Below are 21,935 nucleotides of genomic sequence, written 5' to 3' on the forward strand. Positions count from 1 at the left end.
ATGGGCTGCAGTAAATGGGGAAGGCAGGAAGAAGTGGGAGAATGTTCCTGAAGAGGGGAACTACAGGAGTTACCCCTGGAGCCTGGGAAAGGTAAAATGAACTTGGCCTGTCATCTTGCAATGGGGCAGGAAAAAGATCTGCTAGACAAAGGTGGAACTCTCATGCCTTCTCACAACCCAGTTTTGTAGTCAGAAGATGAATTTGGGAATGAGGAAAGCTGGACCTGAGTTCTAGTTCCTGAATTGACCTTAGGTATACTCCCTAACTTTGCCAAGCCTTTGATTTTTCTTTGTAAAATGATGAGGATGATAACATCATCAACAATAATAATTCAGGCTTCCCTGGTGGCGCAGTGGAGAATCCGCCTGCCAATGCAGGGGACACAGGTTCGAGCCCTGGTCCAGGAAGATCCCACATTCCGTGGAGCAGCTAAGCCTGCGCGCCACAACTACTGAAGCCCGTGCTCCGCAACAAGGGAAGCCACCACAATGAGAAGCCCATGCACCACAACGAAGAGTAGCCCCCGCTCGCCGCAACTAGAGAAAGCCCGCATGCAGCAACGAAGACCCATTGCAGCCAATAAATAAATAAATATTTTTTTAAAAAAATAATTCATTAATAATTAAAAAGAAGAGTATGAATAATAACAATGTTGCTGTGAGGATTCCACAAAGCAATGGTCTGTAAAAGGCTTTGGTAACCAAAGCACTGTAGACTGGGGGTGGGCAACTTAGAGCCACAGGCCAACGCCTATTTATTCTGTAAATAAACCTGCATTGGAACACAGTCACCCTCATGGGTTTACATTGTCTGTGGCTGCTTTCACACTACAACAGCACAGCTGAATAGTTTTGACAGAGACTGTATAGCGAAAAGCATTCACTATCTGGATATTTATGGAAAGTTTGCTGGTGACTTCTGCAAGGGCTGTAGTGATGTTAGCTATTACTAAGCCTCAACCTCCGTAAGCACCGTTGTATTCACCAGTAAAAGAGGACTAATAAATACCACCTTCAGTTCCAAGATGTTTTGAGGATCAAATGAAACAATATATGTAAAACTGCTTTTCAGATGCTTTGCAGACTGTGAAGTGCTATATAAATGGCAGTCGTTATTTAGTGTCTTTGCTGAGTATCAGTTTCATTATTTAGTCTCTCCCTTGAGCATCTATAAAAAGGACAACAAAATACCCACCCCTCGGGGTGGTTGTAAGGATCTGTGAGACAAAATGGTTAGAGCATAGACTTTAGAATCAAACAAGCACGAGCTGGCCTCTTGCTCTGCCCATCACTAGTTGTACGATCAGGGGACCCACATAACACCTACATCATAGTTGCTGTGAGTGTAAAGGGACATGGCACGAGTGAAGCGCTGGAGCAGTGCCCGGCCTTGTTCCGATCTGCAGGTGCAGTGACGAATACTACCTCCCACGGGTCCCTACCAACAGTACAGCTGAGCTGTACCTCTCTGCCTCTGCTCCGCGCCCACGGTCAGCCCTGGGTGCCGGTATAATTAGCTCCGGCTCGGTGGTGAGCAGCCACGGCTGCTCAAAGCCTCTGACACGACTGTCACCTCCCACTCAGTTCTCCAAACTACAGTTATCCCACTGTTGAGTGCGTTACATGCCTGCTGGGCACCGGGCTGAGTGCCACCAGAGGACATCTGAGCCCTCAAAACCTCTGATTTATCACAAGGAACACGGACTGTGCCAAAAGAAAAGTTTCGGGGAGCGATGGGGGAATGGGGGGAAGAAATGCAGCCTCTTGCGTTTGCTGAGAAATCCCATTCTTCCAAAACCCATAGCCCGCGGCGGGGGAGACAGCCTGTGTCTTTAAGAGGCCTCCGCTAGCAGGGCGGGGACCGGCGGCTCCTCACTCCCAGCCCCGGCAGCTGGTCCCGCCCTCTTTTGAGTGACAGGCAACCAACCCAATTGAAGAAGGAGAGTTCAGCGTGACGGCGAACTGGAGCAATAGGAGCCCGGGTCGGCCTGCGTGGGGCGGGGCCCCGGGAAGGCGGGGCCGGCGGAGGCTAGTGGAGCGGCGGCTGGGAGACCTGGGCGCGGGAGCTGGGCCTAGGTCGGCTCCCTGGTGAGTGTGGGACGCGCCGGGGGTTGGGGCGCGCCAGGCCGCGGGGAGGGCCCTGGCCCGAGGGACGCAGGGCGGAGAGGCCGGGCCGGGAAGTAGGCGGAGGGCTGCGGCCTGCTTCAGCCCAGGGGCCTGGGGGGCTGGAGAGGGCCGGCCTGGGATGCACCGCGCAGGTTCGACAAGCCCCTGAGGGGTCGCGCGGCCCAAGTGGGTCCGCCGGGCCCGAGGGTCACTGGGTCCCCGACCCAGAAGGGTCGACGACCAGGCCTAGAGGAGCAGGGGCTGGGCCGGGTAGGGGTCGCGGGGTAGCGGAGGAGGAGGGTGGGAGGATGGGACCCGGGGGCGAGACGAGACGGTGCGGGGAAGGAGGGGACGGGAGAGGGACCAGATGGGAGAGGGCTTGATAGGAGCCCAAAGGGTGTTTGGGGCTGGGTGGCACCCACCCGAAGCCTCGGAGTCTCCCTTGACATCGCCACCCCCTCATACACAAACAGACACTGCTCATCACCCCGCCCCGTCGATCCGGCCGGCTCAGTGACCCCCCAGACCGTCTACTTGCATCTCCGCCGCTTCCCTCTCAGTTCAGGCCTCTCTCGCCTCTTACCTGCATTGATGCAGTGTCCATAACCGATCTGCACATAGGCACTTGCGCCGCTCCCCAGCGGGCCTCGCACCGTGGTCAGAGGGATCTTTTCCAAATACAGATCTGATCCGGACGCTCGGTTGCTTGTAACTGGCTGGCTTCCACCTCCTGCAGGGCCAGCCCCAGATCCTCACCCAAGCCCTGGAGATGGACTCCCACCGACCTCTCCTCCCTAGTCTCAGTCTACTAACCCCTCTTGCCCAATTCTCTTGTCACACTGGTCTTTTCGTGTTCCTTCTACATACCAAGCCCTGGCCCAACTCAGGGTCTTCACCCGTAGCCTTCCTGCTCCCTGGGCTTATCTTCCCCGCCTGGCTTATTCCAGTCAACTCCTCTTTATCTTTCAAATCTCCACTCAAGTATCACTTCCCCAGGAGGAGTCCCTGGTCCTCGATTCCCCCAACAAGTGAATTCCCCACTTTCATCACCCTCTGTACTTCTCCTTCACAACACTTGAAGAGCTGCAGTTTTACATTTATTTATGAAAATATTCTTGTCTGTCTGTTCCCACCAGATAATAAGGTCCACAGGGAAAAAGATAGTGTCTGCTTTTGCTCCTTGTATCTCCAGCATCTTGCCCAGAGCCAGGCACTGTAAATATGTACTAAATGAATGGAGGACTTGGCTCTGGCAGGAGGAAAAGGTGTGAGTCGTCTCTGATGTCCTACACAAAAACTGTGCCAGGCTCTGTGCTAGAATAATGCTGTCCAATGGAAAGATAATGCAATATATGTAGTTACAAAATTTTTAGTAGCCACATGAAAAAAGCAAAAAGAAACAAGCAACATTACTTTTTGTAATGTATTTTACTTAACCTAATAGATTCCGGAATGATATTATTTTGACATATACTCAATGTTAAAAACATTATTAATATTTCACATTTCTGTGTGTGTACTAAGCCTTTGAAATCTGACCTGTGTTTTACACTTAAAGCCCATCTCAGCTCATGGTAAACACATTACAGGTGCTCAGTAGCCACACATAGGGGTGAGCAGTGCTAGAAGCTTTACATACCTGTGGCATTTAATTGCCTTTAACCTTTTGAGATAATTATTGTTGTCTGCATTTTACTAATAAACATAATGAAGCTCCTAGAAGTTATGTTGCCTGCCAGCAGTCATCCTAAAGTTTGTGAGTGGAGGAGGCAAGATGAGGACCAGGACCTCCATCTGTTCATCTGGAGTTTGGTCCTTCTGTACCCTATGCTGCCTCAAGGAGGTGCCAGGGGGGTTTGGGGGTGCAGGAAGTGGGGGCTAAACTTCTAGAAAACAATGGCACCTGTGGGTATATGCATATTCGATTTCATCCATGCAGAGACAGTGTGTCTGGGTGCATCAGTACCACCTGCCTAGGTGGCTCAGGAACAAGTGGATTTGATGCAGTTGAAGAAAAAACCTGCAAGGCCAGTGCTTCTTGATCCAGTCACCGGAGCTCAGCACAGTCAGCACCAACTCAGCCCGGTCCCAGGACCTGGGTAGAAAAATGTACCCAGACCGCAGCATCTTGTACAGAGCCTGAGTTAACAGTCTGGCTGTTCAGTTCAACAGTTGCTCACTGAGTTGAGGTCCCCACTACCGGGAGGCCAGCACTGTTCTAGGTCATTTAGGGTGATTGGGGAGTATAGATCACAGCCCTCATCTTCAGGATGCCTCCTGGGTACTTGGAAAGACAAGACCAGACCACAAAATGATTAGATGAGGTGCAGGACACCGGGCAGTGTAATGAAGAACCCGAAACAGTGGTGTGCAGAGGCTGCAGTGGCTGGCTAGGCCACACTGGGTAATGTGTTTCCAAGTGTGGATTTGGATTCCTCTGCAGGGGTAGGGGAGTACTTCGTAGTTTGCTACAGTTCCCACATAGATGCTGCTTGGCATATTTACTTACCTGTCTGGCTGCCTAAGCAGCCAGAGTTTGTAAACCCATTAGACATACTGGTTTTAACTGAGTCACTAGAAAAGATTTGTTGAGCATCTGTTATGTGCCAGACATTGTATAGGCCACTGCTCTGGAACTGACTTTGAAGCTCTCCAAGGTTCTTCTGCTAAGAGAATAATAATAATAATAAAAATAATAATTTTATATTGATTTTCCTCCCCAACTGCCTTCACATATGTTCTCTCATTCTGTCATCAGTATACTAAAGCCTGGCAGGTAGGGCTTTTTTATGCCAGGGAAACATGGTTACAGTGCTTTTGCAACTTCTTCAAGCTCACACTGTTGAAATTCTGCTTATTCTGTGTCAGGTATTATGCTTAAATGATTTACGTATATTATCCCGCCCCATGTTCACAGCAACTTTATAGAGTAGGGTTGATTCGAATCTCCATTTAACAGATAAGGAAATTCTTAGAACTGGGATCCAAACCTAGGTCTGTTCCACTCCAGGACACAAGGTCCTTACCTTGTTAAGTTACTCTGACTCGCTAGAAGGTCAAGGTTGGACGAGACCTCACAAAGGTCTTGTCCGACCTCCTCATGCATATCAGGACCTGAAGTCCAAAGAGGCTTGTGCTCATGGCAGAGCTGGGCAGTCAGGTCTTCTGTGCTGCAGGGGCAGGACTAACCCAGAAGGGAGGGCCGAGGCCTTCTTTGGTTCCTGACTGCTGGTGTGGCCTTGCCAGCTTCTCTGGACCTCAGTTCCCTTATCGGTAAAATGAGAGGCTTGGCCTGATTTTGCAGTGAGAACAATGCTGTGTGGTTGGGGTCAGTATCGAAGGAGTCGGGCCCCCAGCCCGGGGTTTCAGCCATAACGCAGGGCTTCTCAGCCCCGTGCACCCCGTCCCCAAGCAGGCTCTGCCTTCCCGCGGCAGCCGCGGTCCCGTGAAGGCAGACAGTACTTCTGGTTCATCTGTGTTTTCCACTTCAGTTTCTGTTTCAGTTCCAGAAACTGAGACAAGTGGGCTGGAAACACAGACCCCCTTCTGCATCCATCTCGATGACTGTAGGGCTTTGTGGAGTTCTAGGCAATGGCTCGTCCTCTGTCATTAGAGTTTTTGTTCTCTTTTAGAGGCGGTCAGGTCTAGGGGCATCCTGGAGGGTATTTTTGGTGTGGAATTCTGTGGGCACAGCTGTGTGCCAGGCACGGTGGGCAGGGGAGTAGATGCGGACTCGATGAGTCCCTGCCCTCAGCTAGCAGCCCCTGAGCTGTGGCTCCCAGCCCTGGCTGCCCATTGAAATCACCTGGGGGTGGGGGGTAGTGGTGTGGTTTGCAGTGACCTGGGGTGGGCACGGAGGAGGCACAGCCAGAGCTGAGACCCACTGGTGTAGAGTCTGCACCTGGGGATCTTGTTTGAAGGCAGGTTCTGATTCAGGGGGTCTGGGCTGGAGTGGGTGATTCTGTGTTACAGGCTCCCAGGCAGCATCGGTGGTGCTGGAGTGCAGATCACACTCTGAATGGCACGAGGAAAGGCTGCACACAGAGAGTTGTGAATCAGTGGGATTGTGACTGTGTAAAAGACGGGAGGGCTGATGAGGGCGCAGTTCATTTTGTCTGAGGGGAGAGGACCAGGAAGGCCACACAGAAGAGTGACTGTCTGAGCTGGGCCTTGAGGCTCGAGTAGAAGTTTGCCAGCTGGACCAGGTGGAGGGAGTAATGGCAGAGGCCCCAGTAAGACTTAAAGGAGCCTCATGTTCGGGGGAACAAGGTGGTCTGCTGGGACGTTCGGAGTATCTGCAAGGGCGGTCTGAAGGCCATGGTGGGCCTGGAAGGGGCTGGTGCTCTCCTGCGGAGTCTAAGCTCAGCTCTGTAAGGATAGACCTTGCAGAAGGTTTCTAAGCCGAAGTGGAGAGCTGAGTGCTTCTTAGGGTAGGTGTTACGTGAGAAGAAGCCCAAACAGTTACCCTGTTCCCACGCCCTTCCTCACTGCACTTGTGTCTCTAAGTTAGTGGCTCTTAACTACGTGTTTGGGTGAGTCTTGTGTCCAACAAATTTCAACAGAAGGGAGAAATCTCAGCTGCCATTGGTATGATGGTCCTTCTCGGCGTTTCTAGCAGTAAATGTCAGGACTTGAATCTTCGAACCCAGTTTCCCTCCCTGTACCTCAGAGTCTCACCCTCATTCAGGGGTCCGAACTAAGGGAAGTTAAGTCACTTCTCACTGCAGAAGATTAGAGAGGGAGAAGCCTCTGTTGAGATTGTGCTCTTGATTAGAAAGAGGGTGTGACCTCTGGCTGCCTTCCTGGAGTGGTGCTTTCTCTTGCAGGAAACATAAACTAAACTCACCCATGCCTCCCCCACCGAATCAAAAGCAAAAGAGCAGAACAAAAGCACCCGTCAATCCTTATCCTTAAAGGAATGAGGGGGGGAGAGTGCGGAGCTGGAACCTTCTGGCCTTCCTCCATCTGAATTCCTTACTAATGGGAAGGGATTGTCTTTCACTTCCTTTCCGCTGGGCTCTCAGAATCCAGCTCTCTGGAGCTGTCCCTGCAGGGGTGATTGATTGATGGAGCTTTGTGGGGCCTTTTGTAACTGTGCTGATTTTATAAGCACACCTTCCAGAAGCCACTTAAAGAACACCCACTGGAAACACGGAAGGTCCTGTTTTTCTCTTGTTTCCCCAACTTTGCCTTTGAAAACCTGGGCTTTCATTTTCCTGCCTTAGAGTAGAATTATCTTCCCCAGATCAGTGTGTGCCTCTCTCCTGTTTGGTGACATGTAGAGCTTTCCCAATCATCTTTATGTCTGTAATACTTGAAAGGGGGTGGGAGGGTGGGATGCAGAGTCGTTTAATCAGAAGGGGTTGATTACTTCTTTGCCTTCTGGGCCTGGATGTGGAACCACCGCTCCCTCATCTTGGCTGTTCGCTCTTGAACTCTATAGTGATGCTGAACGATAGAGCAAGAGGCTATTTATAGCCCTGAGAATTTTGCAATGTTACTGAATTGCTTCGACCTAATTTCCACTTCCTTTCTAAAGTGAAAATGAAAAGAGTGAGCAAACGAGAGCTGAAAGGGCTCCGCACAAGGAGATCCTTTATCTGGGGACTGTTACCTGGAGAATATTATTCTTCTAGTCACCTATCTCCTGACGTTTCCATAGGGAGAAAAGCGGAGGGATGTTTTCCCCCATCTTTTAACTAGAGTCAGGAGTGCTAAATCTGATTTTCCAGTGAGACACGTCCTAATGTTAGACGTGAAAACAGTGAAAATGCTGTGGAGTTGGAAGGTGGTGGGTCGAGGAGGGAACACACAACCAGAGTGCTTCCTGCCCGTCCACTGCCGTGTGGAGCCGGCCCTGGTTTGTAGGAGTTGAGGAAGTTAGAGCTGTTGGATTTGAGCAGATGCTCATGGAACCGTAACCGTGTGCCAGGCGCTGTGCCGGCCAGTGAAGCTTCAGGGTTGGCCTTGCCCCGGGGGAGGAGAGAGCTGTGGGAATATAAAACTATAATGGGGTGGGACAGGAGCCGTCACAGAGCTGTGGACAGAATGCCACGAGAACACGGGCCCGTCCTGTTTCACTTTGCTAGAGAAATGGGAGTGGCGTGAGGAACTAAGACCGGTACAGAGAGGAAGTGACATCTGAGCGGGGCTCTGAAGCTTGAATATGAGCTCTCCTGACAGTCGAAGGAAGGAAAAAATGCAAAGATACAGAGGAGGAGGAGGAACATGGCCTGCCTCGTAGAAATAACAAGTAGTCCAGGAAGGTCTAGCTAGACTGTGAAGGGCTGGGCGCCGCACAGAGGAGTGGGGGTCACCTTCTTTAGACAGTGGGCTCCTTTGTCTGTCACAATGGTGAGCTCTTGTCGTTGGTCTCTGAGCCCCGGTGTGCTTCATCTTCAGATCCAGCGAACCCAGATCCTCCACTGAGCGCCTGCTGTGGGAATGGTGCCACCTGCTTTCACATGGCTTTCAAACAGCCAGACTGGCTGGGGTCAGATTCTGGCCGTGCCACTTACTAGCTGTATGACACTGAGCACAGTACTTAATTTTTCTGCGCCTCTATTTCTTTTTAAATTCTTATTTATTTATTTATTTATTTATGGCTGTGTTGGGTCTTCGTTACTGTGCACGGGCTTTCTCTAGTTGCGGCGAGTGGGGGCTACTCTTCATTGCGGTGCGCGGGCTTCTCATTGCGGTGGCTTCTCTTGTTGCAGAGCACGGGCTCTAGGCACGCGGGCTTCAGTAGTTGAGGCACGCGGGCTTCAGTAGTTGAGGCTCGCGGGCTTAGTAGTTGCGGCTCGCGGGCTCTAGGGCACAGGCTCAGTAGTTGTGGTGCAGGGGCTGAGTTGCTCCGCGGCATGTGGGATCTTCCTGGGCCAGGGATCGAACCCATGTACCCTGCGTTGGCAAGCAGATTCTTAACCACTGTGCCACCAGGGAAGTCCCTCTGTTTCTTGTCTATAAAACCGGGATCATACATCACACAGGGCTGCTGTGTGAATTAAATGAATTAATATATGTAAAGCCCTTAGAACAGTGTCCTAGCACTGTGTAAATGTTAGCTAATGTCATCATCCTCAGCAAAGGAAGTATTATGTAGAGGGAAGAGAGCCAACTTTGAAGTCCTAACACCCAGTCCCGAGACCCAGTTCTGATGTGATTCCTTTCTTTCTTTCTTTGTGGGGAAGAGGTGGGAAGGGGGCATGTGGAAGATACGTTTCTCATCCCATGTGAACTTCAGTTGCCTCGTCTACAATGGGATGACTTCCAGGGTTTGGGTGAGCATCAGCGGTAATAATGCTACAGACATGTGATCAAATGTAAAGAGGCTGTCTGCACATTACTGTTACATACAGGATGACATAAAGTCACCACAAAACTGAACTGTTGTAAACAAACCAGACTTATCTAAGTGGGTTTTGCTCTTCATTATTTCAGCCACTGTTAATCAAGGGCCTGCTCAGTGCCATCGTCTTGTGCCTGTTAGGCTGCTGTCTCTTCAACACTGTTTAGAGCTCCTTCAAAGCTGGGGGTCACCCTTAGGCTTAGGCTTTTTCGTTGCAATGAGTAGAAATGCAGGCTAGTTTAACTGAAAGGAGTTTTATTGGCAGGAAACGGGAACTTCAGGTACCCCAACTGTAGGAGGTGTAGCCATGGAGTCTGGAAAGTCTTCAGACACAGGCTTTTTCCACCTCTTTCTGGGACTTTGTGGTTTCTGGTTTCTGGCCTCCACTCATCCACACATTTCTGGATTCTTCTTGCTGAATAGCTTCCTCTGCAAGGCTCTTGGTTTTTGCTTCTTGGTATCTTTGACCTGCCGCGGTACCTGCTCTGAGGCTGACTGTGACCTTTCTGCTCCAGGGCCCATTGTCATCCATCTCCTTTAGTCTGTGTCTTTAAGCTCAAGAGAGAGAATTGGATTAGTCCAGCTAAGGTTGAGTGTTCACCTCGGTCCTGTTGGCTGTGGCATGGGTGGGGAGAGTGCCAGGACACATGGGCTGCCTGGGCATATTGGGAAAGGGCAAAATCGCTGAGAATGGGGGCTTATAGTATCTCTGGAATAGTCCTGGTGGTTGCAAATCCCCGTGCTTTAAAATGGATATGAATTTTTGGAACATACAAGAATCACTCAGGGCTGACTTTAATAAAGAAAGGGATAGGGACTTCCCTGGTGATCCAGTGGTAAAGAATCTGCCTTCCAATGCAGGGGATGTGGGTTCGATCCCTGGTTGGGGAACTGATATCCCACATGCTGTGGGGCAACTAAGCCTGCGCGCCACAACTACTGAGCTCACATGCCTCAACGAGAGAGCCCACATGCCGCAAACTACAGAGCCCACACGCCCTGGAGCCCGTGCGCCACAACTGGAGAGAAACCTGAGCAGACTGCGCAGCCTAACGAAAAGATCTGTGTGCTGCAACTAAGACCCGATACAGCCAAAAAAAAAAAAAAATAAGTAAAATAAGTAAATATTTTTTAAAAAGAGAGATAATCAACCTAGGAAATGCCATGTGGTGTCACAGTAAAGTGGAACTGTAAAATAATGAACTTTGGCTTTGTTTATCTCCAAAGATAGTATCCAGAAAGGAGTTCCAGGGACTTCCCTGCCAGTCCTGTGGTTAAGACTCCGCTCTTCCAATGCAGGGGACGCAGGTTCAGTCCCTGGTCAGGGAACTAAGATCCCACATGCCACACACAGAAAAAAAACAAAAAACAAACAAACAAAAACAAACAGAAAGGAGTTCCAAAAAATATGATTGGTTTCTTAGAAGCACCATTGAAATAAGGGTGTAAGTTCTTTTGGAGAGGGACATGTGTACATCACCCAGACACTCAGTGATGGAGCTGTGACTAGGTCCTGAGTCCTCTGGCTCTGAATCCAGATGCCTCAGCAGGGAAAATCATCCCGGCCCAGCGCTCTTCCTCTTGCACCTACACTGCCTACTTATTTTATTTTATTTATTTATTTTTTGCGGTACGCGGGCCTCTCACTGCTGTGGCCTCTCCTGTTGCAGAGCACAGCCTCTGGACGCGCGGGCTCAGCGGCCATGGTTCACGGGCCCAGCCGCTCCATGGCACGAGGGATCTTCCCAGACCGGGGCACGAACCCGTGTCCTCTGCATCGGCAGGCGGACTCTCAACCACTGCGCCACCAGGGAAGCCCTGCCTACTTATTTTAAAAAGAAGAAGAAACTAAACTAAATAACAAACGGTCTTAAAGGCCATATTGTGCATTTCCACATATATGAAGTACAAAAGCAGGCAGAACAAATCCATGGTGCTGGAAATCAGAAACAAGTTGCCTCTTGGAGGGCTGGCAGGTGCGGGGTTGACTGGAAGGAGGTAGGAGGGAATTCTGGGGGGTGTGAAAATGTTCAGTGTCTTGTTTTGGGTGGTGGTTACAGGAAGGTATGTGTATTTCTATTTTGTATATATATTTATATATATACACACACATATATACACATAAGCTCTGCATTTTATTATTTGTAGATTGTATCTCAGTCAAAAAAAATGTTCTCACAACTGTACAGTCATACCTACTAATTATGGCAGATTTAGATAAGGATAGGGACTCCTGCCCTAGGCAGGATTCACGGTACCACCCCGGCTTTACTGTGTCACTGGAGCAGGGCATCTCAACCAGGACTCCTTCTGATGGGCCCGTTTCTTTTCAGAGGTTTGTTGTGTGTCTAGGCACATAAAAATTACATGTGAGAAATTCGACCTGGAGCTGCAGAAGTTGTGGAAGCTCTCAGGGCCGTGAGACTGGCCCACTTCACCTTTAGGCTTGATTTAGCTGCAGTGAGCAGAAATTCAGGCTAGCTCAGCCGGAGGTGGGGGTGCGTTGGGGGTGGGTAGCACTGGCCAAAGTCAACTCCGTGTTCTGTCACCTTCACTGCTTGTAAGCTGGGTGAATTGGGCACCTTAACCACACTGAGTTTCAGTTTTGTTGTCTTCAAATGGAGGTAATCCTGTGCTGCCTACTTCATAAGGCTGCTGGGAGGACTCACCAGAATAAGTGATGGCACATTGAAAACCATCTCTTCTGTGCTGCCGTGTTCTGGAAGTGCTGGTATTTTTGACAGTTGACTTCTGAAGCACCCCATCCTGGTCAGGAAATGGCCAGGAAAGCTTCCCTCTTTCTGAGACCTGTGGGTTTGTAGGGGAAGGGACTTGTACCCCTGTCACCAAAGAGGTTAATACTTACAAGGCTGTGAGAAATAAAGCTGTGTTTGGGCTGAAAAGTTGATGGCCTCCACAAATACCAGCTCAGCACAACTATGCCGCATGTTCCAGAAGAGGCGGGCGGTCTCCATTAGTGAGGCATGGATTGTGGGCAAGTGGCTAAACCTAGGGGTGCAGGAGAAAGGCCTCTTTCGTGAAGAGAGAGGCCTCTCCTGAAGCTGCAGGCATGGAGTGTAAATACACATTGAAATAATCCATCAGTGGGGTGACTTCCCCTCATCAGACCTTGGAGAGAGAATGCTTTAGCTACTGCCTGGAACACCACTAAGCTCACAGAGTTGCCTAGGATACCAGTCACGTGGGCCCATCTTCCAGACTTGTGCAAAATGATTTATTTTCCTTTATTTTGGAGGGCAGTGGGTCAGAAGTACTTCTGAAGCCTTGTCCTCCGATAGTTGGGCCTTTGTGTGAGGGTGTCCTCACCCCCCTATACTTGTGCTCTCAGCAGCCCTTGCCTTTGGCAATTGGGACTAAAATAGCATTTCCTGTCCCGCTTCTCTTCTCCATTTTCTGAAGTCTGTGTCATCCCACACGGTGGAGGGTGGAGGCTCCGCGTTGTGTCCCTTTGCGGGGGGAGGAGTGGCAGCAATAAGTAGGGAGGAAGCAGCAGAGCATGTGGCCAGGCCCTGCTGACTCTGGAATCTTCCTGGGATGACTGCAGAGCAGAGCAGGCTGGCTGCTTCAGCTAACTGCTCAGCCAAGAAAAGGCTGGGTCTGTTCTGATCAGTCTCAGGGCATAAGCTTCTCCCTCTCAAGGTCCCAGGACAGGACTTTGCAGTAAATATTCTCCTCTATTCCAGGGTCCTCCTGGCCCTTCACCTGAAGTGTCACATTGGCAGATCTTGCGGCTGGCTTATCTGCAGTTGATAGATAGGTTTGTCCCTTTTCTACTTGCTGATTTAATCTAAAGAGACAAGATGTCCAAGGAAGGGTTGTGGCATGATCTAGAAGAATTCAAACCAAGGAGTTCTATATGTTTCTTTGGACACTCTCTGTCTTCTGATTTTCTAAAACGTATAACAAAAGTGAAAAATGAAGGCAAACTCTGACTTTTTCCTTTTTTCTGATTCTTTTCCCCAGGTAGCTGTGTCTGTGTGTCTTGGAGAAACAGGGCCCATTGGGAACGATGCCACCACCATCAGACATCGTCAAAGTGGCCATCGAGTGGCCAGGTGCTAACGCTCAGCTCCTCGAAATCGACCAGGTAAGCTCTGGAAGGGAGCAGCAGCGATGCAGGGGGAAGGACCCAGGGAGTGCGTGGCGGGGATGTCTTTAGGGGCGGGGACCACCGGCATAGCAGTAAGAATCAGCAACAGGAAAGCCAAGCCCTGTCCCACCCTGCGGAACGCTGGTCACCATGGCCTGGGACAGGCTTCCTCTCCGAGAAAAGCTCTCAGAGAAGAAGTCCGTGCTCAGGCCCCAGGATGACCCTGCCTGGCTGACCCTCTCATCAGGACCTTGGTACTAGCAGGCTGTGGCTCCTGGTGAAGGATCTCTCTCTCTCCCTCTCTCTCTCTCTCTCTCTCTCTCTCTCAGAAACGGCCCCTGGCGTCCATCATCAAGGAAGTTTGTGATGGGTAAGTTGAAACTGCCCCTGTTTTGGATGGTGACAGGCTAAAAACAGAGGAGCATTGCCAGACCTTGAAAGGAATTCTGCCCGAGGATCTGCAGTTAGTCGGGTCCCCAGTCCGGGGCTTTTGTGGATCGTTGTCTTACAAAGAAAGTATAGCTGGTGGGGATGTCCCTAAGACCTGTCAATCTTCAGTTTTTCCTTTAAGCCCAGGAATGCCCCCCCTGAGGTCCTGGTGGGATCTGAGACCTGCGCTGAATTATACGTGCCGCCTTTTGTCGTACCAATCTTTACAGAGGCTGAGGAGGTTACTGTTCAACATCTCAACCCAAAGCTTTGGGTTTTTTTCCCCTGTACATCAAAAAGACCACCCAATCCCTCAGTCAACTCTATTGAAAATTATTTATTTGCAGCTTCTAGACAGGCCCCCAGGCATGGCCACACAGGCTGTACTGTTTTTCTCTTACATAGGTGGTCACTGCCAAACCCGGAGTATTACACCCTCCGTTATGCAGACGGTCCCCAGCTCTACATCACCGAACAGGTTAGTACAGGGAGAAGCCAAACCAACACAGGCCTTGCTCTGGAGTGAGCCACCCCGGGGGCTGGCGCTGTTTGCCCTCCTTATATCCAGGGAGCTTCCACTTCCTGGGTCAAGAGCTGCTTCCTGGGCAGATCAGGGAGCATCAGCCCTTGTCCTCCTCTGGTGGCTGGAAAAATGTGGCTTCTGCTTTCTGAGAGGCACTTGAAAAGGATCTTAGAAATTCTTTGCCCAGAAACAATCAGGAGAAGAGGCCCTGACTGAAGAGTCTCAGTTACAGCTACTTTAAAAATGACAGAAAGTTCTTGTTGATTCAACTTGCTTGCACAATTTTAATATTTTATCTTAGCTACTCTTTTTTTCTCTTTGCTACCCAGACTCGCAGTGACATTAAGAATGGGACAATCTTACAGCTGGCTATCTCCCCGGTAGGTATTCGGCTTTCCTTAGGAATTCCTTTATTTGACAAGCGTCTGTGAGCACCTACCACGGGCCAGACTCTGTTCTAAAAAGTAAGACTTGGAGGTTAAAAAGTCAATCTTTGCTCTCACAGCCTGGTTGGGAATAAACAAACAAATACAGGGCCTCTCTCAAGGGTCCTGAAAGAAGGTTGCTTAGGGAACTCAGAAAAGGGTCCACCTAACTCAGACTGAGGATTCCCAGAAAGCCCTTCCAGAGAAGGGGGACACTTGGCTCAGATATTGAAGGATAAGCAAGAAGCAGCTGAAGAAAGAAGAAAAGGAAACGTATTCCAAGCAGAGAGATGTGCTTTGTTTAGGGGAGGCGGGAGTGATGGGTGGCCGAGGGCCTGTAGCCATCATCCAGAAGCCAGTGAAAGGTTCCTGGGCGGCCTGCTAATGGGTCGGACTTTATCCAGAAGGGAAAGATCATTATTGTGGGGACGTTGAAAGATTTTAAGCAGGAAGCTATATTATGCTTAGGTTTATATTTTATGAAGATCACTTTAGTGACAGTGTGGAAGATGGGCTTGAAAAAGGAAGGTTGATGGTAGGAGGAGTCTTCAAGAAGCCAATGAGCAGTATCAACAGCCGGTGAAGGCAGTGGCCGTGGCGATGAAACAATGGGCAGGAAAAGTATTTGCAGGTGAACTTGGCAAAGAAGGCAATACACTGGATGTGGAGGCAGTGAGAGAATACAAGCTGGCCCCCTGATTCCTGCAAGAGCAGCCCTTCTGGGTGACTAAGGAGGCACCCACAAGGGTAAAAAGAAAACAGGTGCTAGAAATGGCTTAGGAGCTGAGGGCAGGGAGAGTGTCCGGATGGAGGACGGGTTGGTCTGCAGTGAGCAGAGAGAAGGTAAACTGAGGACAGAAGAGCGGTCCATTGATCTGGGAGGTCAGCCGGCTGCTGGGGCAGCTGGGAGGCAGCCAGATCGCAGTGGGTTGAGTTTAAGAGGTGACAAAGTGAGGACCTTGTGTTCGCCACGTTATCTGGAAGCTTGGTTTAAAAGGAAGTAGATAGAGAAGGTACTAGCTCGGGGATACGGAGTTGAAAAGATACGCCTTTTAAAAAGAGGTGGAATGTTCACGTGTGTTAAAATCAAAAGAGTTTGACAAAAATACAGTGAAAGGTCTTCTCCCACTCCTGTCCCTCACCTACCCACCTGTCCTCCTCCTCTGACCCTTCACGGTTGTTAACTTCTGTTGCAGTTTTTTATGTGTCCTTGAAAATACGTTAAGATGGAAGAGAGGAAGGTTGCCAGTGCGGGAAAGAGGGGGTGAGTGACGGGGGCAGGACCTTGCTGCCCACAGGACAGGGGGTGCCCACAGCCCAGGGGAGGGATTTGCCCTGACGGCTCGGCCTGGAGCAGGACCAGTGATACGGTGGTAGCGTAGGTAGGTTTGTAGAAGGGCTGCCGGAAAACGGAGGGCGTGCTGGCCCCTGTTCTCTTGGTGAGGTGAGAGGCTGGTCCATCCGAAAGGAAGGGAGGTGTGGAGTAATAGCAGCTACGTTGGCTGAACGCCTGGAGTTCCCAGAATACTTTACATATATGGTATCACTTAATCTCGACAAACCCCATGAGATGAGTACTCTTGGTAGCCCCATTTTTCAGACCAGGAAACTGAGACTCAGCCTAAATAACCTGCCAGTTGTCGACAGCTCAAAACGCAGCGCAGCTGCCTCTCAAACCCAGGTCTGGGCGACCCCAGGCCAGTGTACTTGGCACTGCCTGCTCCTGCCCTCCTCCTCAGCTCTTCTCGTCCTAAGGACTTCATTTCTCCTCCCCAAGCTCAGCTAATTTAACGTGACGGCCTGGGAGCTGCGTGCTTTTACAGAAGTGCCGAAGCATTTTACGGGCCTCGCGCGCAGCGTAGCTGACTTTCCCAGAAGCAGGAGGCACAGGAGGTGGCCTGGAAATGCTGTCTCGGGAGGAGAACTGACATTGGAGTTGGAAGGCTCTCAGTGTGATGCAGACCAGTGCTCTTCAAATCATTCCATCCTGTGACCTCTTCTCACGGCGCACACGTCCCTCACCGTGGAGGTGAGGGAGGGTTTCTGTGTCCTCGCGAGCAGCGTGCCGTTAAAGGGGAGAGACGTGGGTAGGCCCGACTCCTCTGCAGCAGCAGTGCCTGGGCTCCGTCGCTTGCTTAGCACTGGAAGAAAAACGAAGACCCCCGGGGCGCTTGTGCTCTCCAGATTCTTCCATTCCAACCGAGAATATTAAAGTAACACAGGAGAGATAGAGAATGATGGAACGGTAAGCCGTGAGGCACGGACTATAGAGTGAGTAAGTTCAGCAACAGGAAAGACCAGTGAACATGAGAGGAGGGGCGGCCGCCGCAGTCGCAGGAAGGATGCAGGTGCTCCCATGGGAAAGGTTCACGTGCTCGGGGGAGGCTGTCACCAGCCGTCATTTTCAAAAAGCCGTTTTGAAATTAGCTGCTTTCCAGCCCCTTGGTATTCTTAGTTTCCCCAGGGTTAGCACTTTGAGGAACAGTGATACGAGCTCTGAGGGAAAGTGAAAAAAACGCATCAGGCTTATCACAGTTTCAGATTAAAGGGTCCTCAGAGGTCATCAGATTTCCTTCTCCACCCACTGTAGGAACCCCTTCCATAGCACTTTGTACAGGTGCCTGTCCAGTTTTCCTTGATTGCTTCCAGTGACCGAGAGCCTAGTATTCAAGAGACAACCTCTTCCAGTCTGACGGCTTTAGTTAATATCCATAGAAAACTCTTATGGTTACCAAAGGGAAAAGGGGGTGGGGGAGGGATAAATTAGGAGTGTGGGATTAGGAGATACACACTACCATATATAAAATAGGCAAACAACAAGGTCCTACTGTATAGCACAGGGAACTATATTCAATAATCCTGTAATAAACCGTGATAGAAAAGAATATGGAAAAGAAAATACACACACACACACACACAGAGACACGCATATATGTGTATAACACTGCTGTACACCAGAAACTAACAAAACATTGTAAATCAACTATACTTCAATTTTTAAAAAAAAGAAAAACTCTCTGATATTGAACTAATATCTGTTTCTTTGTGACTTGCCATAGTTAGCGGATGGTCATCTCCCAGATCTCTCATGTATTCCCTCGGTGGGAATTTTTTTATTCCATAGACTAGAGTGGTACAGAAGGGATACACATGACTGCAGACCGGCCTTGTCATACTGGTGATGCCCTGATTGATCCAATAAACATTCATTTAGCAAATCTGAAGCAGTGTGAAAAGCTACTTCTGTCTCGGGCTTGGGAGTCCACAGAAGGGCCCCTGTGAGCTATTCACAGAGCAGTAACCTGCCACAGGGAGCAGATGGCATGTGTCTTGTCCCTGGTCCCGCAGTCCCGGGCTGCACGCCAGCTGATGGAGAGGACCCAGTCATCCAACATGGAGACCCGGCTGGACGCCATGAAGGAGCTGGCCAAGCTCTCTGCGGACGTGACCTTCGCCACCGAGTTCATCAACATGGATGGCATTGTTGTGCTGACGCGGCTTGTGGAAAGCGGAACCAAGCTCTTATCCCAGTGAGTGTTGCTGAGGTCTCGTTTGGCAGCTCTCAGAGATTTACAACGCTCCGCAGGGCATCCTATGCTCCTTTCCGTTGAGTCAAATGAGCTTATTGAGCTCCTTCTGCATACAGAGCAGTGTGTGCAGCACCAGGGTCCACACAGAGGGGTATAATTCACTGTTGTGGTCCTGAATCTTCTAGTCTAGTTGGGCTCTCACAAATTCAGTGACGGTACAAAACAGTACTATGCTGAGGGACGTGAAGGTCGGGGCTCTAGAAGTCGAGAGAGAGGTCAGCTCACGGCTGAAATCATTTCCAGAAAATGACTGGCCTGATGGAAATTAGAAGACTGTCCATTAGCAAGTAGAACAGGTGTCTGTGTGTCTGTTCTGAACCACACCCCTGCATCCCTCCCTCGCCAGTCACCTCCCCACTCCACACACAGGCTCCTTATACAGAGACACACATGGGCCCTCTGTGTTTACCAGAGCATATCCCCACCCATCCACTGTCTCCCTGTCACCCATTTTCATGGGGGCAGGGGGGCGTCCAGAACTTTGCGATGCACCGCAAGTGGCTTTGTGGTACTCCAGTGCCAAGGTGAACGTGGCAGGAAACTGCCATGCCACTATCAGCAGTGAGTAAACAGATGTTTCGTTTGTCTTCTAAGCCCACAGAACCTAAGCTGGCAGAGAGGGAGTCAGAAACCTTTGAGTTGATGGATCAGCTACTGAAATTTTTAGCCAAACCGAGCAGCTAGTCTTGGGTATTTGTTTTAAGTCTTGGATTCTCCGGCTGCACGGAAATCTCGAAGCCTTTGGCTGCCGTCAGCACTGACCCGGACGTTCCGCAGTCTCCTGAGAGTGCAGGGTTGGACTGGCCTTCGTCTCCGCTTTAAAACGGAGGTGATACCTCCCTTGCCACATTGTCCTGAGGAGTACTGTGGGTGAGAATGGGTCAGAACGTGCTTTGCAAACGGAAATCTAGTTTGTAACTTACAGAGCACTGTACGGCTGTATGAAGGTTGGCGTGTATACATAGCAGAGACAGAGGGGAGAAAACATTTCAGTCCTCCTTCTGTCAGCTCTGTGGTGGGGTTTCGCATGCACTGTCACCCTGCCCTCACCACAACGCCGTGAGGTTAACGCTGTGAGAGGAACTCAGTTTCACAGAGAAAGAGACAGAAGTTTGAACAGATGAAATTTGCACAGTTAGTAAGTAGTTGAACCCAAGTTGAACCCATGGCCAGAGTTCATCCTCTTTCTCCTATGCTCTGCCGCCTCCCAGCCTAAAAGTGAACCTGGGACGTAAGGTCCCTCGGGTACCCCACCAAGTGCTGGGGTTTGACAAGGCCAAACCCAGAAGCCTTTCCTTCGGTGATTCCAGGGAAGAATCTGCTCCACACCTAGCTTAGGTGTGTGCCAGGCGCTGGCTCACGGTGGCGTTCGCTGATTTCTCAGGTGGTGCTTACATTGAAATCCGTCCCTATTGTGGCTGTCTTCACACCTGTGTTCCCCAGTTCTGAATCTTTGTATTGTTTTGTGTGTGTTTTGCACATGTCTCAGCTACAGTGAGATGCTGGCATTCACCCTGACTGCCTTCTTAGAGCTCATGGACCATGGCATTGTCTCCTGGGACATGGTTTCAATCACCTTCATTAAGCAGGTGAGGCCTCCAACATTCCGTCTTTCCTCCCTCTGTCGCCAGTTGTTCTCTAGGCTTGAGGGGAGCTGCGGGCAACACAGCTGCTCCAGCAAGGGTCAGCGTTCTATCCCCGAGGCCAGGTTTTTCATCCTCAGGCTCCGGCCTTCCTGTGGCTCCTGGAAGGTGTACTTTGTTACACTCGCAGGGCTGCACTGAGAAGATGGAACTGGGCTCCCGGAACTGATGATGGCCAAAGTGGAATTGGATTGTCAGTGAGACTCGGGATAGCGTGCAGCCAGCCAGCCAGCACCATCCCTAAGTCTTCTGACCTGCTTCCTGAGCCCTGCCTCCTCTTTGGATAAAAAAAAGAAAAAAACGTTCATTTCATTTGCCTTCTGTTTATTAATCTGCCTTCTGTTTACAAATCTGCAAGGTAGCCTGTTTGATTGTCAGATGAACTCAGTGGGGGGGAGAAGATATTTCTAGTTTTATCCTCCTTTCTTCTAGAAGAAGGGGCAGTGTCACCTCAGAAAACTGAACTAAAACCAATGAATGTTATATCTGCTGACCTAGAATTACACCTGTCATTGGCTTGGGACATTGAGAACTTCCCAGTGCTGGAGATACGTAGGCACAAGTGAAATGACCATGTGTCAAAGATGTTATAATGGGGATTGAGAAAAGGGATTAGATTATAAGACTTTGAGGTCCTTTCTGTGTCCCCGAGTCTGCTGTTCTGCGTGTGTATAGGGACAAAATGTATGTCCGGAGGACAGTACGTGGAGAGCAAATGAGATCCCAGCATCAGTAAAACCCTCTGCTTTTTACACTCGGCTTTTTCATGCCTGAACCCTTATTTTGAAAACAAAAGATTAAGCCCTTAGGTTTAATGAAACATAGTTGAGTGGATGCTGTAATTTGAAATTGAGTTATCCATGCCTAGGGACTCCCTGGCACATTGGCCAACATAGCAGATACCATCGTCCACCTAGGGACAGCTGTCCAAATGTGGGCAGCACACCTCAGAGTAGAGTCTGGGGGCGACGGGCATCTGAAACCTAAGCCTTCAGCTCTCTCGGGCCCTGAGCTTCCTAACTGACTTGCCCTCTCTGGCTTTAGATCGCAGGGTACGTGAGCCAGCCCATGGTGGACGTGTCAATCCTGCAGAGGTCCCTGGCCATCCTGGAGAGCATGGTCTTGAACAGCCAGAGTCTGTACCAGAAGATTGCAGAGGAAATCACTGTGGGACAGCTCATCTCTCACCTCCAGGTGTAAGTAGGGGCCCTGCCCCAGCCTCCCTTCCCTGCCTGTTCTCTTCTCCCCTCTTACTCTGTTTAAGTCTTCAATCCTACTGCTTTGCTTGTATTCTGAGATGCTGATCTGCTTGTTCATTCACTCATCACCTCTTGCACACTGCTGGCAGAATTCCTCCCGTCATTCAGACCTGGTCATGTCATGCTCCCGCTTGAAATCCCCTGTAACTCTCCTTGCCTCTCAGGATAATGTGAAGTTTTTCCCAATCTTCCTGTACCACCATGGTACCAGACAGGATTAGATGCTTCCTCCTCTGTGGGCCACATAGTTTCTGTTTGTACCTATGATAATCACATTTATATAAAATACTGTATTTTTATGATCTGTCTCCCATTTTAAACTTTGAGCTCTCTGGGAACAAGGACCAATCATTTTTGTATCTGTTGTTTTGATTTAAGTAGAAGCTCAATTAGCATTTGTTGAATGAACTCTTGCCGAACTAACAGTATGCTGTTGGGGGTAGCAAGAAGTATTGTATAGGATGTGAATTCCAATCCAGGATCTACTGCAAACTAGGTCTC

General features: G+C 50.0%; 1 protein-coding gene across 3 annotated transcripts in view; it reads left to right on the plus strand.

Annotated features, from left to right (window-relative positions):
* Nucleotides 1-2,006: 2,006 nt before the first annotated feature.
* The window catches only part of ELMO2 (engulfment and cell motility 2), a 38,853-nt gene continuing 18,924 nt past the window's right edge, over nt 2,007-21,935 (plus strand). For 2 of the 3 annotated variants that reach the window (XM_060120226.1, XM_060120228.1), the window contains exons 1-8: nt 2,007-2,088; nt 13,439-13,562; nt 13,895-13,935; nt 14,400-14,472; nt 14,847-14,897; nt 18,291-18,472; nt 20,022-20,121; nt 21,220-21,371. In XM_060120226.1, coding sequence (XP_059976209.1) covers nt 13,485-13,562; nt 13,895-13,935; nt 14,400-14,472; nt 14,847-14,897; nt 18,291-18,472; nt 20,022-20,121; nt 21,220-21,371 — 677 coding nt within the window. In that variant the 5' untranslated portion in view covers nt 2,007-2,088; nt 13,439-13,484. Of the gene's footprint in view, nt 2,089-13,028; nt 13,233-13,438; nt 13,563-13,894; nt 13,936-14,399; nt 14,473-14,846; nt 14,898-18,290; nt 18,473-20,021; nt 20,122-21,219; nt 21,372-21,935 lie in introns of those variants that run through there. The other variant, XM_060120227.1, reaches the window with a different exon arrangement.

The sequence above is a fragment of the Mesoplodon densirostris genome, chromosome 16 (genome assembly GCF_025265405.1).
Source record: "Mesoplodon densirostris isolate mMesDen1 chromosome 16, mMesDen1 primary haplotype, whole genome shotgun sequence".
In the NCBI taxonomy this organism is placed as follows: domain Eukaryota; kingdom Metazoa; phylum Chordata; class Mammalia; order Artiodactyla; family Ziphiidae; genus Mesoplodon; species Mesoplodon densirostris.